Source organism: Syngnathus scovelli, chromosome 7 (genome assembly GCF_024217435.2).
Source record: "Syngnathus scovelli strain Florida chromosome 7, RoL_Ssco_1.2, whole genome shotgun sequence".
In the NCBI taxonomy this organism is placed as follows: Eukaryota; Metazoa; Chordata; class Actinopteri; order Syngnathiformes; family Syngnathidae; genus Syngnathus; species Syngnathus scovelli.
This window is the reverse complement of record NC_090853.1, coordinates 4,804,150-4,827,815: the sequence shown is the minus strand read 5'-3', so window position 1 is coordinate 4,827,815 and position 23,666 is coordinate 4,804,150. Positions and strand designations below refer to the sequence as shown.

At 47.1% G+C, this 23,666-nt stretch overlaps 1 protein-coding gene across 7 annotated transcripts in view; it reads left to right on the top strand.

The window, feature by feature from the left end:
* Window positions 1-23,666, top strand: part of robo2 (roundabout, axon guidance receptor, homolog 2 (Drosophila)) — a 155,857-nt gene that overhangs the window by 4,635 nt on the left and 127,556 nt on the right. For all 7 annotated transcript variants that reach the window (XM_068651318.1, XM_049726161.2, XM_049726158.2 and 4 more), the window contains exon 2: window positions 5,365-5,979. In XM_068651318.1, the coding sequence (XP_068507419.1) occupies window positions 5,856-5,979 (124 nt within the window). In that variant the 5' untranslated portion in view covers window positions 5,365-5,855. The remainder of the gene's footprint in view (window positions 1-5,364; window positions 5,980-23,666) is intronic.

Below are 23,666 nucleotides of genomic sequence, written 5' to 3'. Positions count from 1 at the left end.
CGCCTCCAGATTAGGTATTTACAGTCACCTGGCAAATGTTCCCTACCCTCCCTCATAAATTAAGAGCTCGTTTGCGCTTTAAGCAGATTTACGCTCATTCGGTGCATTATTTTTTTTACTTTCATTGCTGCAAAGTTTTGCTCGTAATTTTGGATGCTTAGGTGTCAGACGCGAGGAAAAAAGTGGACGTATGAATTTTAAAAAGAATGCTCATGTGATCAGCGAGTGGCCAAAAGTTTTTATTTTTATTTTTTATTATTATTTTTTCCAGTGGCCAAAAGTGCAATGTCTAACAACTTCGGCTTCTACTTTGGTACTTACCTTGGGTTTAAATTCACGTGTTGGAATATATAAAAAAAAAAAAAAAGGTCATCCAAGATGCCCTCATGAAAAGCAGAGTGTCCCACCTCTGCTATTAGCGCCTCGGCCAGCTCGTCTTCGATTTGCCGCCGTTAATGCTAATGGAGTGCCGTATCGGCCGGCGACCGTAAAGGTGATGGCTAGCCCGAGTGGACTCGCGTCCCCGTACGAGGCCCCCGTCTCCAGATGGGCCGGCGGAGATTTAGTGGGCGACGGCGGGCTCTTTTAAATGAGCAAGTGCTGCAAACGCAGGCGCCGCGTCCCCCCGCCGGGCCATTTGGAGCGCGGCGGCGCCGGGGTCCCGGCCGTTTGGAAGATTGACAGCACCATCGGAGACGTCTTAATCACGTCGCCCCGTCCCGTTAATCAGGCCAAGTAGGACTGTGAAATGTAATGCGGCTGTCCATCAAGGCGCCCGCCATCGTAATTTGGCTAACCTTCAAGGAAAGTTCATTCGTCCGACAGACGGCGGAGCGGACAATCTGTGCGTCACTCCTCCTCCGGCCTTCACACTTGTAAATCGCAAAAGTCAACCTTTAATTTAATTTATTTTATTTTTAATATTGGGTCCAAATAATGATAAATGGCTAAAGTTATGCCACGTAACCTCCAGTGCGCTATAAATGAAACGTCTATTAATAGCTTTAAAAATGAAGTTTTTTCCTCATTCGGTTTCCAACACGACTGCAGCTGATAAAGTTCAAGTTCAGCAGACATTTTGCGGCGCGCTCAAGGCAGACATGTTTTCCCCAACACGTGCCAACAAAGCGACAGCAGAAGGCTGAGCGCCATCAGCCCCCGTGCGAGGAAACCGATCCCGCAAAAAACGTGTCGGGGAAGGAGAATGTGATTATGGAAACACCTGCCTTAATTCAGTGAGAGTGCACTTCTTTCTTGCAGTTAGTTCCATTTTCAACCGGAGAAGAGGAGGAAGAGGTGATGATCTTATTTCTTGTCCTCATTCGATTTGGAGCCATCAAAGGCGCTCGGGTGGATTCTTAAAGCCTGAGCGGCTTGACGTTAACTAGCAAGTGTTAGCAGGACGACGCGCTTGCTTGTGACCACGCTAGCTAACTATTATTTTTTGGTAGATAAAGAGTAAGATATTTTCTTTTTGTTGTCATGGCTTAATCGAGTGACCAAGGACATCAATTTGATCTCACTCCTGTTGTTTCCCCCCCCCCCCCCCCCTCACGTTAGCTTAATGCTAATGCATTTTGAGCAAACGTGTCACTTATATATAGATTTTTTCAAAACTTTCTGTTGCCAATATTGTCATGGCTTAACCGAATGACCCAGGCCATCAAGTCGATCTCACTTCTTTCTCAGACAAAACCAGCCCGTCAGTTGTTTTCCCCCCTCACGTTAGCTTAACGCTAATGCGTTTTCAACAAACGTGCCACTTCCCTCGTCCGTCAGCGAGTCATCTTAATAGTGTCATTAAGGTTAGCGTCTATTACCAGTGACTAATGTCTGCTTGCTTTACGGCGCGCCGCTAATGCGCCGGGCTAGGAAAAACACCATCCTAATTCTGCCGACCGCAGCGGCCCGCTGTAATTGAGATGTTATAGTGTTTGGAGAAATGGGGAGGGGGCGTGGGGGCACGCCAGCGTTAGCTGTTGGAAAGTGTTATTAAATTGAGTGTGGCCATAGCCGGGGCACGCCGCTATTTGCGTGAAGAGCCGCTGACCCTGATGAGCTAGCTAGAGATATTGCTTGCAATTTTTTTTTTTTTAAATATTTGAAAAGTTTTTACTAGTCTCTGATTTCAAAACTAGTTCATCAGTTTGTTTTGTAACCTATACTGTATATAGAAGACATTCCGGAAACTCACTACTCTTGTATTTTTTGTTTTTCTTCCCAAGACACTTAATTAGACAAAATGTCCATCTGCCAATATGCAACGCAAAGGTTATGAACGTGCCCTTGGGCAAAAAAAGGTTGAGCTCCTCCTTCGTAAATCGCCCACCCGCCCGCCAGGCACTTTCATTGCCCCTTGTAAATAGAAGCCGTGCTGTATTTTATGACGGCCATCAGAAACTCGTTGGAATTCTTATTACGCCGCCGTTCTGTTCTTTGTGTGCTTAGCTTGACGCCGCGTGCACGTAAGGGAATGTAATCCCGAGGTAATTGCACTTTGCCCGGCTCGGCCCGGCCCGGCCGTACATAACATTTGCATATGGACGAGCCTCTGCTGGCGTTTTGATGGAATCGCTGATAAGCGCAGAATGTTAAGAGCCACGCGGGCTGCCGTACATTTATGATGATGACATCTTTTTATTAGCTATTGTATGTTATTTCCCCATAAATGTTCACCTCCAAATGATTCAACGTGCACATTTAGGGGCTCCATAAAGGTTCCTTTATGTTTGGAATCATCATGACAACAGAGGAAGCAATTATTGTTGAAATTGCTTGTGAGGGGTGAAACGCCCAAGCCGCCTTGAAATGCCAGCCAAAGTTCGAACGCTTGAGTTGAGGAGGAGTAGCTCAACTGTTTTTTTTAAATGAACATTTGGAATGAGATGATTCAAGAGGATTCAATAAAAAAAAATTTGATCATGAAATGTGGAAAAAAGTTTCGAATATATTTGGAATCAGCTGAGCACTTTAATTTTTTTTTGTTAAACGTCTCCCACTCGGAGAGTTTTTTCTTTTTTTTTTTTCTTCTTCCACTGAAAGAGATTAAAATGTGTTTGGCGATGTGGTCGTCTCCCGAGTTCCCTCCCATTCTGGGATTAGGAACGCTGCGAGCCACTAGATTATCCAGTATCTGGGCAGGCAGATGCGCCCATGAGGGGAAAAGAGGAAAAAAAAAAAAAACACAGACGCACAAAAAAAACGAGCCAGATCTCCATCAAGGCACTTGATTGTGCTCGCTCCGAGAAAGCTAATTTCACGCCGTCAACATGTCAAGGCGACCGTTTTTTGTCTCAACGTCTTTTTTGATCCTCCCTCCTACACTCTGGATTGTCACACACACGCTTTATTTGCTGAGTATGGCAAATGCCCGCACGTATATTTGGAAAGAGGTTCAGCCAAACCTGAAGCGGCACAGCACGTCTGTCGGCCGGCCGAGCATCTCGGCTCTGCTAATTTTGCCCGGCGCGGCGCGGCTTCGTCCTTATCGGCATCCCGCAACTGTGGCAGCCGCCAGTCGGGCTCCTCTCCCGCTTGAGTGCCTTTATCCAGAAGAGGCTCTTGTCTGCCGCTGATAAGCCGGCAAACGTAGCGGGACCCCCGTCCAGCGCTTGCCTCCGCCAGGGACCGGAAAATACTTTTACCCTCGAGTCTAATCAGTGATCGGGTCCGGCCAATGTTACTTTAAGTGCTATTTTCACCTTAATGGTTTCTCATTAGCAATTGGAAAGCGAAGCGTGGAGAGTCCCTGTGGATTTTGTCTGAGCATGCCCAAAAAGTCAAAGGTCACAACAAAAGGCGGAAAAGAATGGCTTCATTCTGCCGTGGCTGGCATCTAACGACCACTTCGTTCGCGTTTTGATGTGAAAACAACTTTAAGAACAAAGCCGCCGGATGCTAATTCCGGCGATGCTTTTTTTTTTTTCTCTTGTCTGCGCCAGCTAATTTTACACAAGGGGGGCCTCCGCACATCAAAGGCACTCTGATGACACCGACTCGCAGTTTGATTTCACATCACAGCATCGATCGACTGTACCGCCGCCGCTTCGACTCGACGCGCCTATGGCGAGCGTTGTAATCACATGGCGATGATCTTGATTTAGCTTAACCACACAATTTTGACCTTCAAGCAGCATATTTTTATCCGCATCAGCTCGGCGCCTGCCCTCGGAGGTCCCGTCGTCGATGCAAATCTGTTTCGGAAGACGCTCGCCTCCTCGTTTTATTGCCAACTTGCTGCCGCCTTTGAGTCTTATTGATTCCAGGGACTAATTGTGAAAATAGTGGCCAAAAAAGAATCCAGGGTCAACGTGTACGATCGTAGCATCAGCATCATTCCGGATTTTTTTTGGGCCTCGTACTTAATGCTTGATACTGAAATGTGACAGCTTGAAAAACGTCCAATTTGAAGGTTTTACCTGGCAAGCAAGCAAACGGACTTCTTCGCCATGAGGTTTGCCCTGGCGACAGATGTTCCTGTTAGATTCTTGGAACAGCAAAAGCCACATCTCTTTCGCAGAAAGATTAATTATGTTCACACTGATTGTTATTAGCGCAAAGCCCGGGAAAGCGTGACGGAGCGGCAAAATCAGGTGGGCGGCTCGAAAATGAGCAAGGTGGCTCACGTGTTGATATTCATTTGTGCCGCACGTGTGAAAAAAAATCTGGCTGCCATTACGATATGAAATTGGCAGTGACAGAAAAGTGCCAATTGTGAAGTTTAGGGGATAACCTTTGACTTTTGGGCTCGGACTATCACGGATTGTTGGGGCCGGCCCGATTGGGCTCGACTTTCATTGATTTGCTGCTTATTTTCCAAAAACATCTGGAGTTTTTTCGAGTGTTCAATCGCGGCGGCTTTTGCTCAGTCGTTTATTTTTTGTTCTTTGGAAGTTTACTAACGTTAAATAACCTTGGTTTGAAACTTTAGTAGTGGTTTTATTGTAACACTGTGAAAGGATCGGTTTTTTTTTTTTAATACTGTTAATTTCAGCCTTGGCCATCACGAATGGCTTCGGTTTCTTTTTTTCGTTTATTTGTGCGAGACTCAATCCCAGAAAACAAGGCAAAAACATTTTCTACTCATGTCTAACCTTCAAGGTTTTACTACATTGAAAAGAATTCTCTCTGAATTAACAATTTGGCCGACTTTTTTATTGGATGATGTGACGACACGCCGCTGATGGTCATCATCGGGGTTCGGGTCGCACTGCACCGCAATGTTTGCTCTTTATCTAACTTGCCTCTTTGTTTTTTTCACTTTGTCTAGTTTTGCGTCGCGCCTCGCCTCCGATTAAACCTCATTAAGCCGGTCCAGGTCATCACCACAAACATGAGAGCCTTTTTTTGGTGTGTGTTTCCCAGGTTCCTCAGTGCTCCTTCCCAGAGTTCAGAAGGTGGATAACGCTCCCACCTCTGGCAACAGAAGCTCCAGCGCTGTGGAATGAATTCCCCTCGGCGTGATAGAGGAGAGAGAATATTCCGGCGGCAGCAGCAGCTGCGTCGGCATCCTCGACGGCATCACGCGACAGAGCGGAGGAGAGAGAGCGGCGGGTGGTTGGGCGGGTGGATGTGAGCGTGCGTTCCCATGCACTGCTCTGAGCGTGGCGGCGTGGCAGCCTGCTCGTTCCCAACGGTTCCCCCAGCGCCGCTCCAGCACGGGCGGCGATGGAGTGAGGAGCGGCCCCCGGCTGGTGGCATCGCGCACGAGCAGCTCCAGCGACACCGGCGGCGGAATGCCGGTCCCGCCGGAGACCTAAACGCCGACGGCGGCGTGACGGAGGCGAGCCCGCCCGCGCGGCTTCCCGCTCCGGAAGCCATGTGACAGTGTCTCGGGCTACCTGCAACTCTCGGACATGTTCTCCAGGTCCCCGTCTGGATTTGTCCCCGCCTTTGAACTTGTTTTGTTTCTCCTGGTGCTCTCCGGATGTCCCGAAGCCGCCTACCCGGCTCGGACCAAAGGCAGATGGAACAAGGGAGGTAAGAGATGGCTTTTTATTTTTTTTTTTGGGGTGGCGGGTGTCGGGTTTGGATGCTGATGATACCGAGGCTGACAGTTGGGTCACCTGTGAAGTAAATATTTCCATATTTGTTGCATATTGACCGAGCGGCACGAATGTCGTTGCTGAGAAGCGAACATAATGGGAGGGTAATTATACTTTGCTACTTTAATGATAATTACTTCATGTTCAAGGCATTTTTGGCTCAGGTTGAGCCAGAAACTTAAATGCTGTTCTTGAGACATGCAAACATAACTAAAGGGATAAAGTCAGCTGCTTCTTTTTTTTTTTTTTTTTGGGGTTTACAAGTTGATTTTTGAACAACTGAGTGCAGAGGCGTTAACGACGCCTCGCCCCTCGCCGCCCGGCCGGCTCTAGTAGGACTTAAGCCCCGTTGTTGGATTCAAGGGAGCCTCTAATCTCGGCGAGGAGGCTGAGACGCGGGCCCGTCGGCGTTGTTAGCGCTCAGCGGGATTTCAGGCTGTCTTCAAAGTGCCGCGGTGGCGGCGGCCAGCGTCTATTTAATGATTCCTCGCCACTTTGACTCTTCTTCTGCCCCCGTCGTCCTCCACCTTGCACCCTAATGAGTCGCAGCTCGCTCTTGATGGATATTTCATGCGTGAGGAAAGAGATTCATTTTTTACATGCACTTTTTCCCTCCCCTCCTGGTTTGTGTCGATATGCCGCGTTAATTGTCAGAATTTACGTAGGAAGTAGGTCGAGAGTTGATTTAATTTCTCGTTGCCAAACTAGTCTCAGTGTTTCATCTGTGAGGCTAATGTGTCAAATTCTAACGCTAGCCCTTTGAAGATTCATTTTATACGACCACTTTTTATCCCCTCCTGCTTTGTGTCTATATGCTGCGTTAATTCGGAAGTAGGTTGAGAGTTGATTTCATTTCTTCCGAAAAAGTGTTGCCAAACTAGTCTCCGAAAAGAAAGTTGAATGTTCATCTGTGAGGCTAACTGCGGTCTTGTGTCAAATGCTAACGCTAGCTTTTTGAACTGTTAGCACAAACACTAACCTTTTGACCATCCCTGACACCTCTATTTCATATTCTGGAAACTTGTCTTTTTTTTCTATTAGTTGTCTTGTCTATTTTTTATTTATATTGTATTTTTTTCATCATATATTTCCTCATCCATCTCTTTCGGGGGTAAACCTTTAGCTTGAAAACTGCGTCTGTTCCATTTTATTGCGCCGGTGGTGAGTTTTCAATTTGGAAAATGATCAAAATAGCCGCAGGGAGTCCCCCCCCCCTTTCGAGTCATGACACACTGCTTTTTGAATTGCATCGAATTCTTCCTCAATCGCAGCTGCCGGTAGATGGAACCGATAAACTTTACTGTCACCTTTCAAGTCCGAGGGGCTTTCAAGACGGAATAGCAAAAGATTTGGCTGATGCAATCAGAGCCAAAAGCCGTCGGTTGTTATTTGGAGGCAACGATGCGCACGGAACGCATCGTTTAAACCTTGCTTGCCAAATATAGCAGCACGTCAACAAAAGTGCTACGGCGAGGCAGCGAGCGTTTATGAAAGGTGGCAGCTTAGCATCAACGCTAAAGTTCTCAATCTTTCTTCTAGTCGGTAGGGTATGTTATTTTGAAAATGAATGGGAGTGTAAATAATCTGCAGGGGGGGGGGGTGCTGTAGCTCGAGTGTAAAATCAGTCACACTCTGATCTTTTTTTTTGCCTGATGACGCGTCGAAAATATTTGTTTTTTTTTTGTTCCCGTAATTACAAGCTGGCAAAGTGATGACAAAGTTGCTGTCTGGTAATTGAAAAAGCCACGAAAGGCACAAAGCAAGCCTGCTGTTCTCACAGGCACAATAATTAAGCTTTTCGCGCGTGAAGAAGAATCACTTTCTCGCTCGCCCACGCCTTTTGAAAAATACATGTCATATTGTACGCGTGGGCGCCATCACATATATGCTCGCCGCTGCTAACGGGATGGACTCGCCACCAAGGAAACTCAAGGCTATAGAAAAAATGTGCCAGTTCAACTTGTTATGTAAGTCCAACGCCACCATGTGGCAGGCAGACGACCAAAATGGATACATTTGCATAGCTATGTTTAGACATCGACGCCGCGCAGTTCATCATCCCGTCTTCCGATATTGGACGGGAAACTCAAAGCCCATCTGGCTCGCTAGCTTCGGTGACGTCATCGGCGGTCAGACTCGGAAACGCAACTCAGCTTATCGGCGAGCCAACCCGCTCTGACTCAGTCGCTCTCTCGGCGTGCCGCCTTACCTCTCTTTGCTCTCTGCCATCAAACTTTCAAAAGATAAGAAGCTTTTTTTCTATTTCGGGGTCACCATTAGCCTGAATAATGCATAGGCGAGCGAGAGAGAGGAACAGTTTGAGTCCTACGGAGGATAGAAAAGCACAGCATTCAATTAAATTATACATCGTTATCGCAGCTGGCGAGGCCCGGGCGCCGCGCTCTACCCTGGCCGACGTTCCGTGTTACTGTCTGGTCCAATACGGCGTGTCAGGCAACAACAGAGGCGGGAGCTCCGACGCCGACGTCCCGCCATGGGCATAGAACTGAAGCTGGCGTCCATTTTTGCCGAGCTCAGAAAAGGCCAGTTAAATGCCACCGGGAGTTCTGTTAGCCCCGCCCCCCCAGCTTGACATTCAGCTTGACGTGGCGCCGGAAGCTTTTGCCAGAGGCTGAGCATCACTGTGTTTGTTTACCCTTCCGTGTGGGAAGGCATCACAAGTCTTGTTGCCGTTGTTGTGACATCACATTGACGTTTACGAAGCGCGCGACCCGACGGGCCTTCGTGTTTCAATTAGAAGAGACTTGAGATGACCTCCAAGACGGCAAAAACATTTTGAGTTTACATCCAAAGGGCACATTTTTTCTTGCTTTTTTTTTTTTTTTTTTCTCTAGCCCTCCTTTGACACCAGTTGCTCGCCTTCCGTGCGAGAAGCATGTCAGTGCAGTCTTTAGAGGAAGCCGGGGATTTGGAAAGCCAAGATTAAGGTCTGCAAAGGCCACCTATGCATTTTGCATAAGTGCACAGCGTCTTCTTCCAAAATAGCGGCAGAGGCGGCTCGCTGGAAAGAAGCAGAGAAATAGCTTCCCACTTCTTTTTTTATGTTGTGGAATGAATGAATGAATTTTTGAAAAACAAACGATAGATGGACTACGTTGAATTGTTGACTTTATATCGTGGGATCAAATTTTGATTCCTTTTCACCCCCCCCCTGATTGCACCTTTTAACTCATTCAATGGCACGGAATGAGAAATGTGACTTTTTTGAAAAGTTAACTCGGCGGAAGATTGACGTCATTGGCCGTCTGTCTGACCGCGTGAAGCCGCTCGCCGATCATCTCGTCTCTCTTGGCGAGGAATAACAATTCCTCCATCCGCTCAATGATGATGATGATGACATTAATTGGCTCACGGGGCTGGGAAATGGCGGTTTTGGGCAATTGGGTTTTAATCAAAGCCGAGGCGGGGACCATTTGTTTCGTTTCAACACACTTTCAAGTCGTTACTGTTCCAAGTGCAGGATGGAAGCCGTCAGCACAAAGTTCTCGTGAAAACTTAAGCGCGGAGCATAACTTTCTTACCTGGCCCGCATTAGGGCCGTCTTATATTAACATTGTCCTTCGCCCGCCAGTTAATTAACCCCCAAGACCTTCATTTGCGCTCCAATAATGCGTTACAATGGATTAACTTTCCACTCTCATTACTAAGATTGATTGATTAAAATCGCGCTTTCGTTATCGGTTCTGTTCCAGTTCCGAGCGCGCTATCGGCAAGTTGCTGTGATTGGCTTGAGCGCCAGCGTCGGCAAGAATTGAGAGTTTTGGCTTTTAGAACCACAAGAGAACTTTGGCCTCCTTTTGTCTCTTTTTAGTCTTTGTGGGGATCACGTGTAGAGCGAATCAAGCGCTCCCTCTGAAGGAGACTCCCAAAAACCTTGGCCACAGGTTCTACCATAGTTTTATTTTTTTATTTTTCGTGTTTCCGAAGCTTTATTCACATCTGAGACGAGAAAAACATTCAATTGCATGTTTTCCTGTTGCGCCTTTGCGATGGCAACGGCTAGCGGCTAATGGCCCATCCTTGCGTAACTTCATCCTTTTATAATGTCTAGGTTTTGTTATTCTCAGTGCCGAGGCCATACGAAAGGTAAAAGTATGTTACGCAACACCCGACCGACGAGTAAGCGGGCGTGCTTTGTCGCGCGCTTTTGTTCGCCGTCTCTGAAAACTTCTTTTTTTCCCCTTTGTTGCGTAATAAATGGCCTTGTTTGAGTGTAGAAGTAGCACTCGCTCTGTGTTTGCATTGAGATGGCAACAGTTCAAGGAAATTACCTTTCCGCTCTTCTTTCTTAGGAGAATAGAGATGAGACTTTTCAGTAGAGTTTTTTTTTTCCCCATTTCTGCATTTTTCAGAAAAGATGTAGAAACTTTACAGATGCTTTGCTGGGTTCTGTGTGAAAGGGGAGGGGTGGGGTGGGGTGGAGCAGTCGGGCTCGCCGTCTAACAACATGTTATAGCTTTGCCTTGTGCATAAACAAATTATTTTTGCAATCTTGCAGCTGATGCCCCGCAAAAAAAAAGGGGCTGACAGCGGGATTTCCAAAAGTACCGCATGAACCCGACGGGCCTCTGGTGGAGAACAAAGCAGCATTTCTTCCCATCACACGTTAAAAACGGAAAATAAAAATTTTAATAGTACATCGTGAAAAGTTGCAGTGAATAAAATGCTTCAGATTATTTTTCTTTTAAATAAGACCATTGTAAATCCTTTGTCGAATTGTGCAGGTCATAAAATAGACTCGGCCTACAAATTGCGAGGCTAAAACAAAATAAAAGTTGCGCCGGTTCAATTTCGGAGCGCTGCTATATTTTGTCGCAGCTCTGGCCACCGACGCATGATGCAGCAGTTTCAAGTTCAGAGGTGCTGTGAAAGATGAGATCGAGCGTGCCCGTGTGTGTGTGTGTGCACCCTGTCTAGATTAGGAGTTTAATGAGTGGGAAAAGCGATGGCCTCTCATCCAAGGTGACCCCCACCCCCCCGCCCCCTGCTGCCAGAGCTCCATGAAAAGTGGAGCTAATCCCTTCTTCCTCATTTTTACCCACCTGTCAGTAGAGCCAGCGGCATATAATTACACTTTTATTGTCTACCGTCGCACTGCATCATTCATGGGGGGGGTGGACACACCTGTGAACTCTGGACCCCCATGTAACGGACGTTTATGAATCTCGCTCTAATGCATCGTTAATAGTGTGTATCCAAAAGTCATCCCCCCCCCCCCCCCCTTGGGGGTGTTTTTATACTCTTGTAAGCAAGACCCCCCTTCCTCCCACACCCGCCATGACACCATTAGCTCTGCTGACATATTAAGGTTCTGTTTCCCTTGTAATTTGTTTTGTCTGTCAGCGTGATGGATGTCTTGTTTGCTGCCGTTTGCTCACACACGGGAAGAAGAAAAAAAAAATGCTCGCTCGGGGGCATCGTTGGCTTTGTGCTTCAAAACGGGAGGCAACTGTTTGCTCCAAACGGGTCGTCAGCCATGTCCTCGCGCCACGCTAATCACAAGCTAACGGGTTTCGTTAACACCCGAGATGCCAAGTGCTTTTGTCGTCGGGTTTTTTGTGAAGCAACTCAATGCAGGTTTGTTCTAAGCGTAAGATAGAAGACACATCAGGAGCTCGGGGAGGCCGCCCGCCAGCCCGCTGCCGCCACCGCCATGTTTTGCTGCTCGGCACCGCCATAAATACCTGAAATTTACGCTCGGTCAACCTGGAGTGTCTTGCTGCTCGCCCTCGAGCGCTTTTGATTTGTCGTGTGGAAAAGTGTGCGGCCACGCGAAAAACATGGCCGCTTCACAGCGCCAGGTATGCATGTCACAGCTGAATCCTTTCACTGTCCTTAATCCAGCGAGCAGGGTTTGCAATCTTTTGGGGAGTGGGAGGGGGAGCAGCGGCAACATCACTGCCACCGAGGCGACGATGCTGCAAGCGCACTTTTTAAGCGCTTTACAATCCAGGAATGAATCAGTCAGCAAGAAGAAAAAAAAAAAAAACGCACTTGGCACCACTTTTTCTTTTTCCCTCTCTATTTGAAATGAAGAGATTCGACAGACTTTGAAGCCGCTACCAAAACAGGCGCTCTAATCTAGCAATTTGCGCTCAATATGGAGCCGTCCAATATTTCTTTCTTTGAAAAGGAGAGCAATCCTTGGATTACTCTGCCACAAAAGCTTCATTTGCTTTTGTGGCTGTTTGTTTCCATTTCCGCTGCCTTTGAATCGGGCGCCAGCCGCGTCTCGCTCGGATATGCAAATTTAGCGCGAGAAAAGCCGTCTGGCTCGACGAGAGGCTCTTATCCTTGGGCTTCAATGCCGACTGGAGCCGGGAGACGTTTTGACCCGCTCTCGTGCGCCCGGAGATAGAAGAAGTGCTTCTTTGCTGCGGCAAAGAACCTTTTGCGCATCTTCAAACAGCTGCCGGGGGCGTTTATGTCCTCAAATGCACAACGATGCATTCGAAGGACGCTGTTGATTTTCAGTTTTGCACCTGGTCAAAGGACATTTATTCCACTTTGTACATCCATGTTAGACTCAAGTACCCCAAAAAGCAAGTCTAGAAGGAGCCATAAAAAAAAGGGGGGTGGGGGGACCAGCAAGGAGAAGCAAAAGTGCAAAATCTCCATTGATGAGCCACTCGAGTCGCCGTTGACCTAATTGTTGACATGCATTGCTCACCCAGCGCAAAAACAGCAAGATCTGGCTGCCGCACTTCTTCTGTGATTTGTAATTAGCATATCGGAGCGCTGTTCCAATTAATGAAGATGGCCCACGCACGCCGGTGCCCAAACCTGCGCCGGGGTCACAGCCGAGAGGACGAGCCGCGACTCAAATAGATGAGTGAGCAGATGCGAGGTGACGGCCGCTGGCCGAGGCTGAATTATGAGGACTTGATGGGGTGCGGCGGGCGGAGCCGACCGCTTGCACCCGAGCAAGCTTCATTTTCCATCACTGTGGCTGTTTTTTTTTTTTTTTTTTTTTTTTTAAAGAGTGGCAGGCCGTCAGGATCTCATATAAATATTTCATGTGGAGTCTTCTATTTCTGGAGATTTTGACCAGGCTCGTTCCAACTTTGCAGCCAGCCAGCCATTCTTTAGCACTTTGCGACATAGACTCAAAATAATATTTTATTTATTTAATAATTATTTAATATTTATTTATATATTTACGTATATATTTATAATTTTTTATTTATTCATTTATTTATTATGGATGTCAATTTGTACAGTGAAACGGAATGACTGTCTGAAGTCAGTCAGGGCGCAGAATAAGCCGAAGGGGCTTTTTTTATTTTTTTTTATTTTGTAATCCTCATCCCGACCCAAGTGTGTTGAGCGCGCCCCTTTTCTTTGGCGTTACCCCAAGCGACTGATTAGACAAGTCATTGACTCTCAACTTTTATCTGCTGCAGTTCCCAAGCAAACACAATTGGATCCAGAGGACAGCAGACAAGCTTGGCTTTATCTTAATCAGACATTTAAAACTTACAGAGAATTCCTTGTTTTTTTCTTTTCTCGGGTCGTTGAGGCGACCGCCTTAAAAAAAAAAAAAAAAAAAAGAGATGTAGGAGATTTAACACAAAGGCTTCAAGGACAGGTGCGGTAAAACGCGGCAGTATCAGCCTGGCGGCCGTTCAATAAAATGTGTGCTTAACTTATTAAGGAGCTTGTAGGGAGCCACTTTAATTACTTGAGATATTTTTCCAATTAAAATGCGGGCACTGCTATTCCAAAGATAAGGGGAGGGAGCTTTTGGCAAAAAGTTTGCGCCGTCGAAGCCGACTTGCTGCTGGTTTGATGCAAGACGGAGAAGGAAAACACCATCTGATTTCCTCATTTTGAACTTCATTTCAACCACCGAGTCCATAGGAGGTGTTTTTCCCTTCACGGCTTGACGGACTTCAACTTGACAGTGACAGTCGCCAGAGTGACGCAAACCGTAAGACGCCGACAGATCAACCGAGACCTTGACCCGAAGCGAGCGATCGGCGTGACGAGAAGCCAGCCTGCCGGTCTTCTCTGCTCCGGACTCCCGAGTTGCCCCCCCCCCTCCCCTCGCAGCCCGAGGCATGATTGACAGATGCTATCACTGGCAGGATCGCTCCTGCGTGGCCTATCTGAGCCTGGAGGAGCTTCCGCTATCAATCCAGCCGGCGGGCTGCTACATCTGCGCCTCTCTTATCTTCTCCATATTTAAGCAACCCCGCTGCCATCAAAAGGGCCTGTAGCACTTCCAGGCTAATTGCCGGAGGCTAATAAGTTGCACGCAACCCCCCCCTTTCCTTTCACCTCCACCATCTCAACTACAGGTCGCTCATCATCAGCATCACCTTCTGACCATTTTCAGTTTAGCCAGCAAAGTGTGACCTACTTTTAAATGTCGACAAATCTCTTTGTGGAAATAATCATAGGTGTTTTTAAAATCAAAAGATTGTAACGCCAGCAGTGAGCCTCAGTAGCAACTCGCCCAAGTCGGAAGTGGCCCAACCCTGGCATGGCGGCAAATCCTTCACGCCGCTGTTCTAGCAAGAACTCTTATTAGCACAATTCTTTTCTTTCCTAACAAGTCGATTGCCTTCAAGCAGATTTGCGGCTGATGGCAAATCAGTTTCTCTTTACACGAGCGGATTAGTTAGTATGGAATATTAAAATGGCGCACAAGGCGAGTTGTGGAACGCCTCTGAAGTGATAATTAGCCACAGTCTTCATAATGGGAGGCTTAATTATTCCTAGAGAGCAGAAACGTTGCCGTCGGGCGACACGAGAGCGAGCGCCACTGGAGGATTTGAACTCTGCCGCATATGATGGCTGGAGTTTTTTTTATTTTTTAGATAGTGCCCAAATATTCTGACTCAGCACAGGATTTTTGGGAGTTTATTTATTTTTATTTATTTTTTATTCTGGCCAAATATTCTGACTCAGCACAGGTTTTAGATGCTTTTTCTTTTTGATAAAAAGCTTTGAAGTGCAAACCAGTGTTAATGAAAGTCTTTTTATTTTATTTATTTTTTTAAATTTAATTAATTGTTTGATTTTGCAATGTATGTACCCAAGAATGTTATGTTGAGCACAGATGGTCTGTTTGCGCCACGTCCACCCGCGCACGCCGCCAACGATTCGGCGCCGTCGGGTCCCACGCTTCACTTAGCAGTTACAAATCATGAGTACGAAAAAACGTGCAGTATGGACCCCCCCCCACCGTCACTCCAATTACATTTATAATTGTTGTTGACTCCTCTCACCTTCAAGACAACTCATGAGCACAACCGCAAAGAAAGAAACTTGAGCCGCTCATAGAACAGGAAAACATCTCTAAAGAAAGTTGGCACCTTTCACTATTTCAGTGCCAGAATTTCTTTTTTTCCGGTCTAGTGTCTCCCTGGAGTGGACCTCGGGGGACCCCCGATAATCTCGCAGCCCTCGTCCCACTTGGCCCCTCCCCTTCCTTTGGGTGCTAATTAACGGGCGATGGAGGCGAGCGCCTCTTTGGGCGGCATCTCGCGCTACTTTTGATGCTACCTGAAAACATATCCTGACGATATGCTCTCATCTTCACGTCTCAAGCGTCTTCTTCTCAGCCTGGGTTTCCCTCCCACTCGTGTACAGTTTACACACTGACACACTTGATTTGCCACACGTCTGATGTTTCTTCCAAAACGCCTGCAGAAATCCAGAAGTGGCAAAGCTACTCAGCCTCGGTACTTACTGCAAGTTGAGCCATTTTTTACTCAAGTCAAATCATGTTTGAAAAATGTTTTATGTCTTATGGCGACTAAATGGCTGATATTTTTTCTTCCCTTAGTGCTATTAATTGTAGTTGTGTGTAAGCGGCGGCAGAGGTGGTGAAATTGAGTCACATGACTTGTGTCCGATTGAATTTGCCAATTTTAAGACTTTGGACTCGCTTGGCTATAACTTAGTCAAGACTTGACAATGATCGTCAGTGAATCGTTAATCACACTCGGTGATAAATGAAAGTCATTGATCGTCAAGCGAGCGAACAGCCGCTCACAAAGGACGTTGTTTGCTGCCGTTTCAAACGGCAAAGTTCGTCCACGCGGCGTGCAATAAATCCTCCCCGTGTCTTGTTATTCATTGCATAATGGCCGCCATCAATCAGGGAAAGCAGCCAACAAATGAACTGCTTCAAGTTTGCTTGGCTGTTTCTACCTTTTGTCATTATTTTGTCATCATCAGTGGAAGGTGGCTTGCTTTTAACAAAAACGCGGCTTTCTCAACAAAAAGCAGAGAAAATAGTATTTTGTGTGTGTGGGAAAAGAAACGGCAGAGCTCGGACTTTGTAAACAATATGAAATTGGGTGTTAGGCTCGGATTTGTTCCGCCACACACCGGAATGTTACGCGTGAGATAAAAGCCCCCCCACCCTCCCCATGCTTGCCCTGCTGTATTTTTTTTTTGTTTCTTCCTATTGTCTCCTCTCATCTTCCACAAAATGATAATTAAACAAGGAGTGTGTCAGGACTCCTGGAATTAAAGTCCTTAATTATGCATCCTCTGCGCGCTGGCATTAATATTTCATGATAAGGGAATCAACATTCTCCATTATTCAGCGCTGCAAAATGCACAAAAAGTTAAATGTGGAAAAAGGCGAAACGTTCAAACGAGGAAGCGCGCACCAATGTGGCTAGCGGTTAGCGCAAGCTTTGAGGCTTATGGCCCAATGTCAAATGTTTTTAAACGCAAATGAGTCACCTTATATTTACTCATTTGTAAGTGCAAATGCCTTTGGCGTTGATGCATCTTGAAGGCCGTCGCGTCAAATGCGTCCCTCCAGTCTTGGCACTGTCACCCTCCGCCATTCTCAAAGAGTTGCGAGTGCTTCACTGGAGGTCACCCAGGCAGTTTGGCCCCCCAAACCTCGGCCACTGTCTGCCGCCATAACAAAGACGGCAACCCTGGCCAGCACTTTGGCCTCTCCGAGGCAATAACAAACGCAAGTGTGTGTGTGTGTGTGCGTCCACCGGAGCCGAGCGAGTTTCCCGCGAGGGTCCTGGCCTGTCATCTGACGGAGCCCGACAATGGGAGGGAGCAGATGCCCAGGTTCCGGGGCCAAACAGATGGCGGGTCCAAGTGGCTTTGGATCACAATCACCTTCCTAACTGGAGAAGGCAGCTTGCGGGGGCTCTGCCCGTCGTGGCCGCTAGCTTCGATAAATTACAGTGGCGGGAGTCAAACGTTGGGAAGTCAAGAAACAGAAGCTTGCGCCCGGGGGGGGAGGGGGGGCACAATCCCACCACGTCTAATCCTTCACCCACGGTTTGGAAGGCCAGAGGGAAGGCGCCATGTCTGCAGTATCAAAGCGGGTTTAAACCAGCAGGCCCGGCGCGGACGTTGGGCGCCGTGGCCGGGGCAACAATCAAACGGCGCATCCCGGGGTGACGCTGCGCTACCCGATTCTGAAAACTGGCAACCTCGGCCGCTTGTCGGACTTCCATCTGGGTTCTTCTTCCATCTTGATGTTTTTGCGCGTCCCCCGTTTGGCCGCCACGCTAACCCAGGATGTTACGTTCAAAGGCTTCCGACGCTGCCGGCCGGTGTCTCAAAATGGTCGCCGATCGCATGTGGCTCTGCAAGACGCAAAGGCGTCTTTGAGCTGGGTCAGATGATTCTCTTGCACAAGCGAGAAAGCCAAGTGGATAGCGAGCACTGCGCCGCCATTTAAATAAACAATCAATGGTGGAAAAATACAGTCAATAAAAGCCACAGCGGGGAGCACTCCAACAATTCCTGCTGTTGAAGCCCTCCCACCGTTCTTATTTATCTGAAGGTAAAGCGTAACTGCGCTCGCCGCGTCTATTTGGACATTAGCCGTAATGAAAGCCGCACGTCCTCGGCCCCGACGGACGGAAAATGAATATAAGTGTTCTCACACCTCGTCATTTTACGAGCGTGGAGGAAATTGAGGTCTACACGTGACGGACTGGCACGACGGACATGTCGTCGTCGCGGTGGACGTCGTCGTATGTACTCCGGCCGCTTTTATTATCCTAATGAGGGATATTAGCCGCACTTACGGGCTTGATAATTTTACACTTGACATTAATTGCCTTTCAGAAGGAGGAGGGGCTGTGATCTTTTGCCTTTATTTTTAATGTCAGGAGTGTCATTTATCGGCCCAGTTTGTTGTTCATGCGGGCGGCTCGTGACGACATTTAAAAAAAAAAAAAAAAAAAAACACCACAGTCGGTGCTTTTCCTCCACCTCGCACCAAACAAATGGTATCTTTCTGCTCTTGATTTTTCACCTTGACTCATTAGATGCTGGAAGGAGGATACATTTGATGAAATGACAAGCTGCTCGTGCTCCGAAATGAAATGTCATGTGCAATTAGCAGTGAAGAATGACTGATTCTCACGCCGTCGTCCTTCAGCTCGACTTTTGCATTTGTCATCAGAAAGGAACAATTTGAAATGATCAATGTGCGAAAATCGAAGCGTGATAAACGCTATTTTGGAAACACCGTACGAAGTTTCACTTGAATGCTGTTGCTCGTGCATATTCCAAACGGAAGTGGCCCACTTTCTAAAGAGATTGATGTGAGATGCACAATCCCCAACCTGCAGAAGAAAAAAAAAAAAAAAGAACCCATCCCTGGCGGCCACGACTCCCACTCAGCAAGCAATCTGAACGTCGTCGTGTTTTTCACCTGATTTATGTGCGCTCGTTTCCGGTTTGGACTATTTTAAGAGCTCTTCTTTCACAAGTTGCAAATGTCGCCCGACTGCGTCGACTTTTCGTTTGGAAGCATCATCCAATCATTCGCTCCACTGCAGATTTGCTCTTGAAGTGACCGTCCGTCTCTGTAAGAGCGTCTAAGCTTTGTAGCACTTCATCCCGAGAGGGGATCAGTCACCTGTTCGCTCCCACTCGGAGCTCGCGTGGCTTGTTCGCCGCCTTCGTCCTTCCGTGCTGTCATTTAACTGAGTGGGTGATTTTATTTTATTTTTTTCTTTCCCCCCGCTCTCTTGAATAATCTCCATAGAGGAGCATCCCCCGCCCATCCTACACGCTCTTCATCCGTTCCCGGAGGTGAGTTTCGCAAGTGGGTGAGGAGGCGGGGCCAATATTCCTCCTCCTTTTTCTTTCCAAATGAACAACATTAATGTTTGCGTTCAAGTTGTTTGTTGTCTTGCTCTGCTTTTGTTGTTCCATTTGGCACATATTACCGGATCCTATTTGCGTGTCTTGATGTTTGGAAGAAACTAGTACGCCAAGGCTGAGCCAGCCTCATTTGGATCAGCACCAATTCCACCTTCATTATTTATTATTATAAGAAAGAAAGTGAAAAGAAAGAAATGCCTTTTGTTCAGATGTGGCTAAATAAATCCGCAGCTGTCTGAAAAGCTCTTAGAATTTTTTTATTTAAATTCAAAGTAAAAAAACAACAAAAGACGAATCCTTAACGAAGACAACTGACGATGTGATCTGGCGCAATTGTTTTAGCTTATTTTCTCTCAAGCATTTGAGGAAATAAAGGACGGCAAATGGCGGCGGCAGCGGCGCTGCTGAGATCAAGATGAAAATGGTATCGTGCAAGCCATTATTTCCCTAATGTTGATTTCTTCTTGCCCCCTCGTCCTCAGCAACTTGACAAAGTTTTATGGAGCAGCAGTAAAAATCTGGCTGCACTCTTTGAATGGCAAGCCATGAACCGGTGTGTGTGTGTGTGTGTGTGTCTCTGACGTCCCATCACCCTTTACCTTCTGTTTCAAAAGTCTCTTAAAGACTAATTTTTTATTTTTGCAGTGCACTGAAATTTTCATGAATTCCTCAGGAATATTTCACGGTCCTGTGTGTAAAAGTGTCTTCTGACTCTTATGTTGAAATATTTACAAGTCATCCACTCTCATGCTTGAGCCTTCATACCAAGTGATCACATGGAGGAAAAGAGCATGACGAAGCACATCGCCGACCCTGATGGAGTCGACGTGGGCGCTTTCCATTCGCTCGCCACCATTTTGCACTCTGATTAAGAGGAAGGCAAAACGCAATAACGTTCCTTACATGTGGGTAAGAAGCAATTGTTGTTTTGTTATTTTGCCTGATGTTGCACAGGTAGAATTAAGCGCAAAGGGGTGTCTGCGCCGTTGTGGGATGTGATACGTCTTTTGTGGTGAAGATGCTCCTTATCCACCACGCACACACAAAAGCTACAGAATTTCCAGTTGAAACTGCAAATATCCAACAAATGACTACGCCGAGAAGCCAAATGTCCATCGGTCATAATAATCACGGCACCCCGGACGACCAATAAGCAACGCGACTCCTTAAGAAGCCTTATCCGCTGCCTAAGTAGGGAGTCGCTTCTTTACGCTGTGCCCGGCCAATTGGCAATTATTGTGCAAATAGAGTCGATTGCAAAAGACTCTTTATGTCGTACGTGCGGGGGAAAGGGGGGGGGGGGCTCCTCTGATGAGGACTTGCAGATAATTAGCAAGCAGGCAGTTTGTTTGAACCCCGCCACTTCCACTTTGGCGCCAAGCTCGGAAGGTTGCTTAGTAAACAAGTGATGGGGGGGAGGATGCGCTCTTTCATCTAAACCCGGCGCGCATAATCAAGTGTTGGCTTGCGAAAAGCGCTCATGCGAAATTAGCCATCGGCGGCGTGACCATTCCCCCCCCCCCCTGCTAATTCGCCGTGTCTCTAAAGTGGCCGCCGTCATTGCGGCCATCAAACGACAGCTTTGGATATGCTGATAAACTGCCCATTCGTCTCCAGGTATCTGGCTTTCCGTTCCATTTCACAGCCACGGGCCTCGCTCTGTCCTCGAGCTAGCTCACATCAAGGCCTCAAAGGCGTGGCGGCGCACGCCGTCGATAAAGCCGTCGCCGAGTCGCGCCTTAAGTATACCGACAGATCTATTCCGGGGCCCAAATTGTCTGTCAAACGTAAAATGCGGCTCAAGGCGTCTCCAAGAGCCAAAGTCTTTTATCAAGTCCGAGCCGGCGCTGTTGTTTGTCCGACTGTATTATTAGTCGGAGGCAAAGCAAATGGATTGTTGTCGTGTCGCCTGCTGACATTGTGAGATTTTCAAATTTGCGCTGTGATCCATTTTGGAACGCCGGTAGACAACCTGCTGTTTTTAGTTATTTCTCGCATCGTTTGATGGAAAAATCTTCAAAATGTATACAGGGTTCCCGCTTTTCGTAACTCAACCGTAAACCATAAGCGTCGTTTGGCAACCATATTTGCTAGCGCAGGAACGGCAGACATATTTCCACGAGCGTTCTCAGACTGGAGCAAATATGAATACGGTGACCGGCTGGTTTGAAATTAGAAAACGCTGCTTTTCTACTCGCTCGGGTTTCCTAGCGAAAGTCGCTTGCGACATGACGTTTGTAATCCGGCCAAGTCTTCTTTGTGTGAGTTCTTTTTGCATGACACAATGTTGGTGGCTGATAGAGGTAGAGGCTAATTTGTTTGGAGTCTCGGCGCAGGAGGACGCTTGAGGTAATTAATCACGCCCTCCGTTGTGCGAGTGCATGTCTCACGCACACAACCGGAGGCACGCTCATCCATCAAGCGGCGGCAGCGCCGGCGTTGGCAGTGCGCCTTGTTTTGGCCCAACGCGCCGTCATCGTTATCAACGGGCCAATTTGTCTCAAACGTGTCCTCACACCAGCGGTCACATGACTCGACTGGCGTCAATATGTAAATTTTCGGATTTTTTTCTGGCAAAAATTGGTGAAAACCGCAGCAGCCATTTTAACCTGACCCAAAATGTCCGTCCTGAAATCGAAGGGCTTGAACTCAACTCTGTACCGCTCTTCGTTTTACTCGGTGATTTCATTTCTCGCTTATTAGCCTCATCCATCTTCGGTTGCAGCTAAACAAAGCAATCGGTCGCCACGGTAGTGCTAAGTGCGTTAGCATGTTTTTCTTTTACCTGCTCTCGTCTTTCATGTGGATTTCAAAGGCGGCGCGTCCGCAGCTAAAACGAGAAAGCGCAACGGCTACGCTAAGGGAGCCAATTTCCGCGTCTCTTGTGAAGATTAGCCGAGGCTCAACGGAACGTAGGCGCGTTAAAGAGCCTCGCCAAATGACGGCGCACGGTCGGGGGATTCCCAATTAGCTTTTTATTGCCTCGCGTGTATCACGGATGCGCCCATTGTACGAGCAGGGACCCGGACGGGAGGGGGAACAGGTGCTCGTGTCCTACTTTCTCTTGCTGCACATCTTCATATCGATAACTTTGCATTTCAATCTGGTTATAGCTCGCGCAGCCTTGTTGTGATGTCACTGTTACAAACTGTGGGACTAAGTTATGGAAACTGAACGCAGCCTCAGAGAGAAAATACGGTGTGCTCCATTTTGAGATATTTCATTGTATGTTTGTGGTTGGAATATTCCAATTTTTCACCACACGATAATGGTCCTGTTGAAGGAAATTTTCTATATATTTTTTTATTACTTTTTTATTTATTATTTTTATTTATTTATCACATGTGTATATATCATTATATTATATATGAAATTTTAATGTATTTTTTATTTATTTTTTATTACTCTGGAACTGCTCGGGAGGCAGGAGTCTGGGTTTGCGGGATTTCTGCTTTTGTTCTCCCCCAAAAGTGCGATTCATTAAAAGGCCTCCACTTGTGTTTGTTAGTCACACTGGTGCGTCTCTGCAAAGTTGATGCGTGTTTAGCTTTTATTTGAAAACAGGTACGGTGTTGGCTGGCTTTTTTTTTGTTTTGTTTTTTATCAGGCAACACTAACGCTGCTGCCCAAAGGCTCAAATGGTTCATTTGAGAGTCCAGTCGGGGGCTTTATGTGTTTTGGAAAGAGGCTAAATGGAGTTTTGCGTTTGTTTTGTTTTTTCTGTTTTACGGCTGTATTTCTGTCAAAAGAGCAAAAGCCCAAAAATAACAGGCTTGCGAACGTATTCGGTTATTAAGGCCATGAATCATCGGGGCTGACGGATGCCACCAACCAGACGATTCATCACCTTTTCTCTCTATTTTGCACGTTCGCCGGTGTGACAAATGGGAGGAAAAATCTTGCAAATCTTCCAGTTTTTAACCGAGCCCCCTTTGAATGCCGGAGATGGCCATCATTCACCAACGCCCTTTTTGAAGCGGCAAAAGCTCGATGATATTAGGGACAAAAAGGTAAGCAGAGCTGCAACGTTAACACAGATTAGCTGATTAGCCTTATTTGCACGAGTAAAGTCGGATTACTGCGGTATGAGGATGTGTACCTTTAAGGGGCGTGGCCTAGTGAGTGACAGAGGTCGAGGCAGAGGAATGTTGTGATTGGTTTGTTGTAGACGTCTTCATTTTTTTGGGACGACTTTGTGAATGTAGTTTTGTGGTTGTAGTCAAGTTGTCCAGATTTCCAGCGGATGTGATTTTCCTCTCCTGGCATAATTTTTTTAGCACGAAACTGCATCAAGGCCAAAGGATGAGTATAAAAATAGTGTGGGAAACGAAATAAATGCACCAAGATGAATTTCTTCTGGCTGCCGCTTACGTGCTTGTTTGTAGCGCGTTCTGGTTTGTAGCGGCCGCACGTATTTGTCAAGGTGCGTGGCGAGCCGTCCTCTCGGGAAGCTTTCCGGACAGGTAATTTATGACTCCCCGCTTGCCG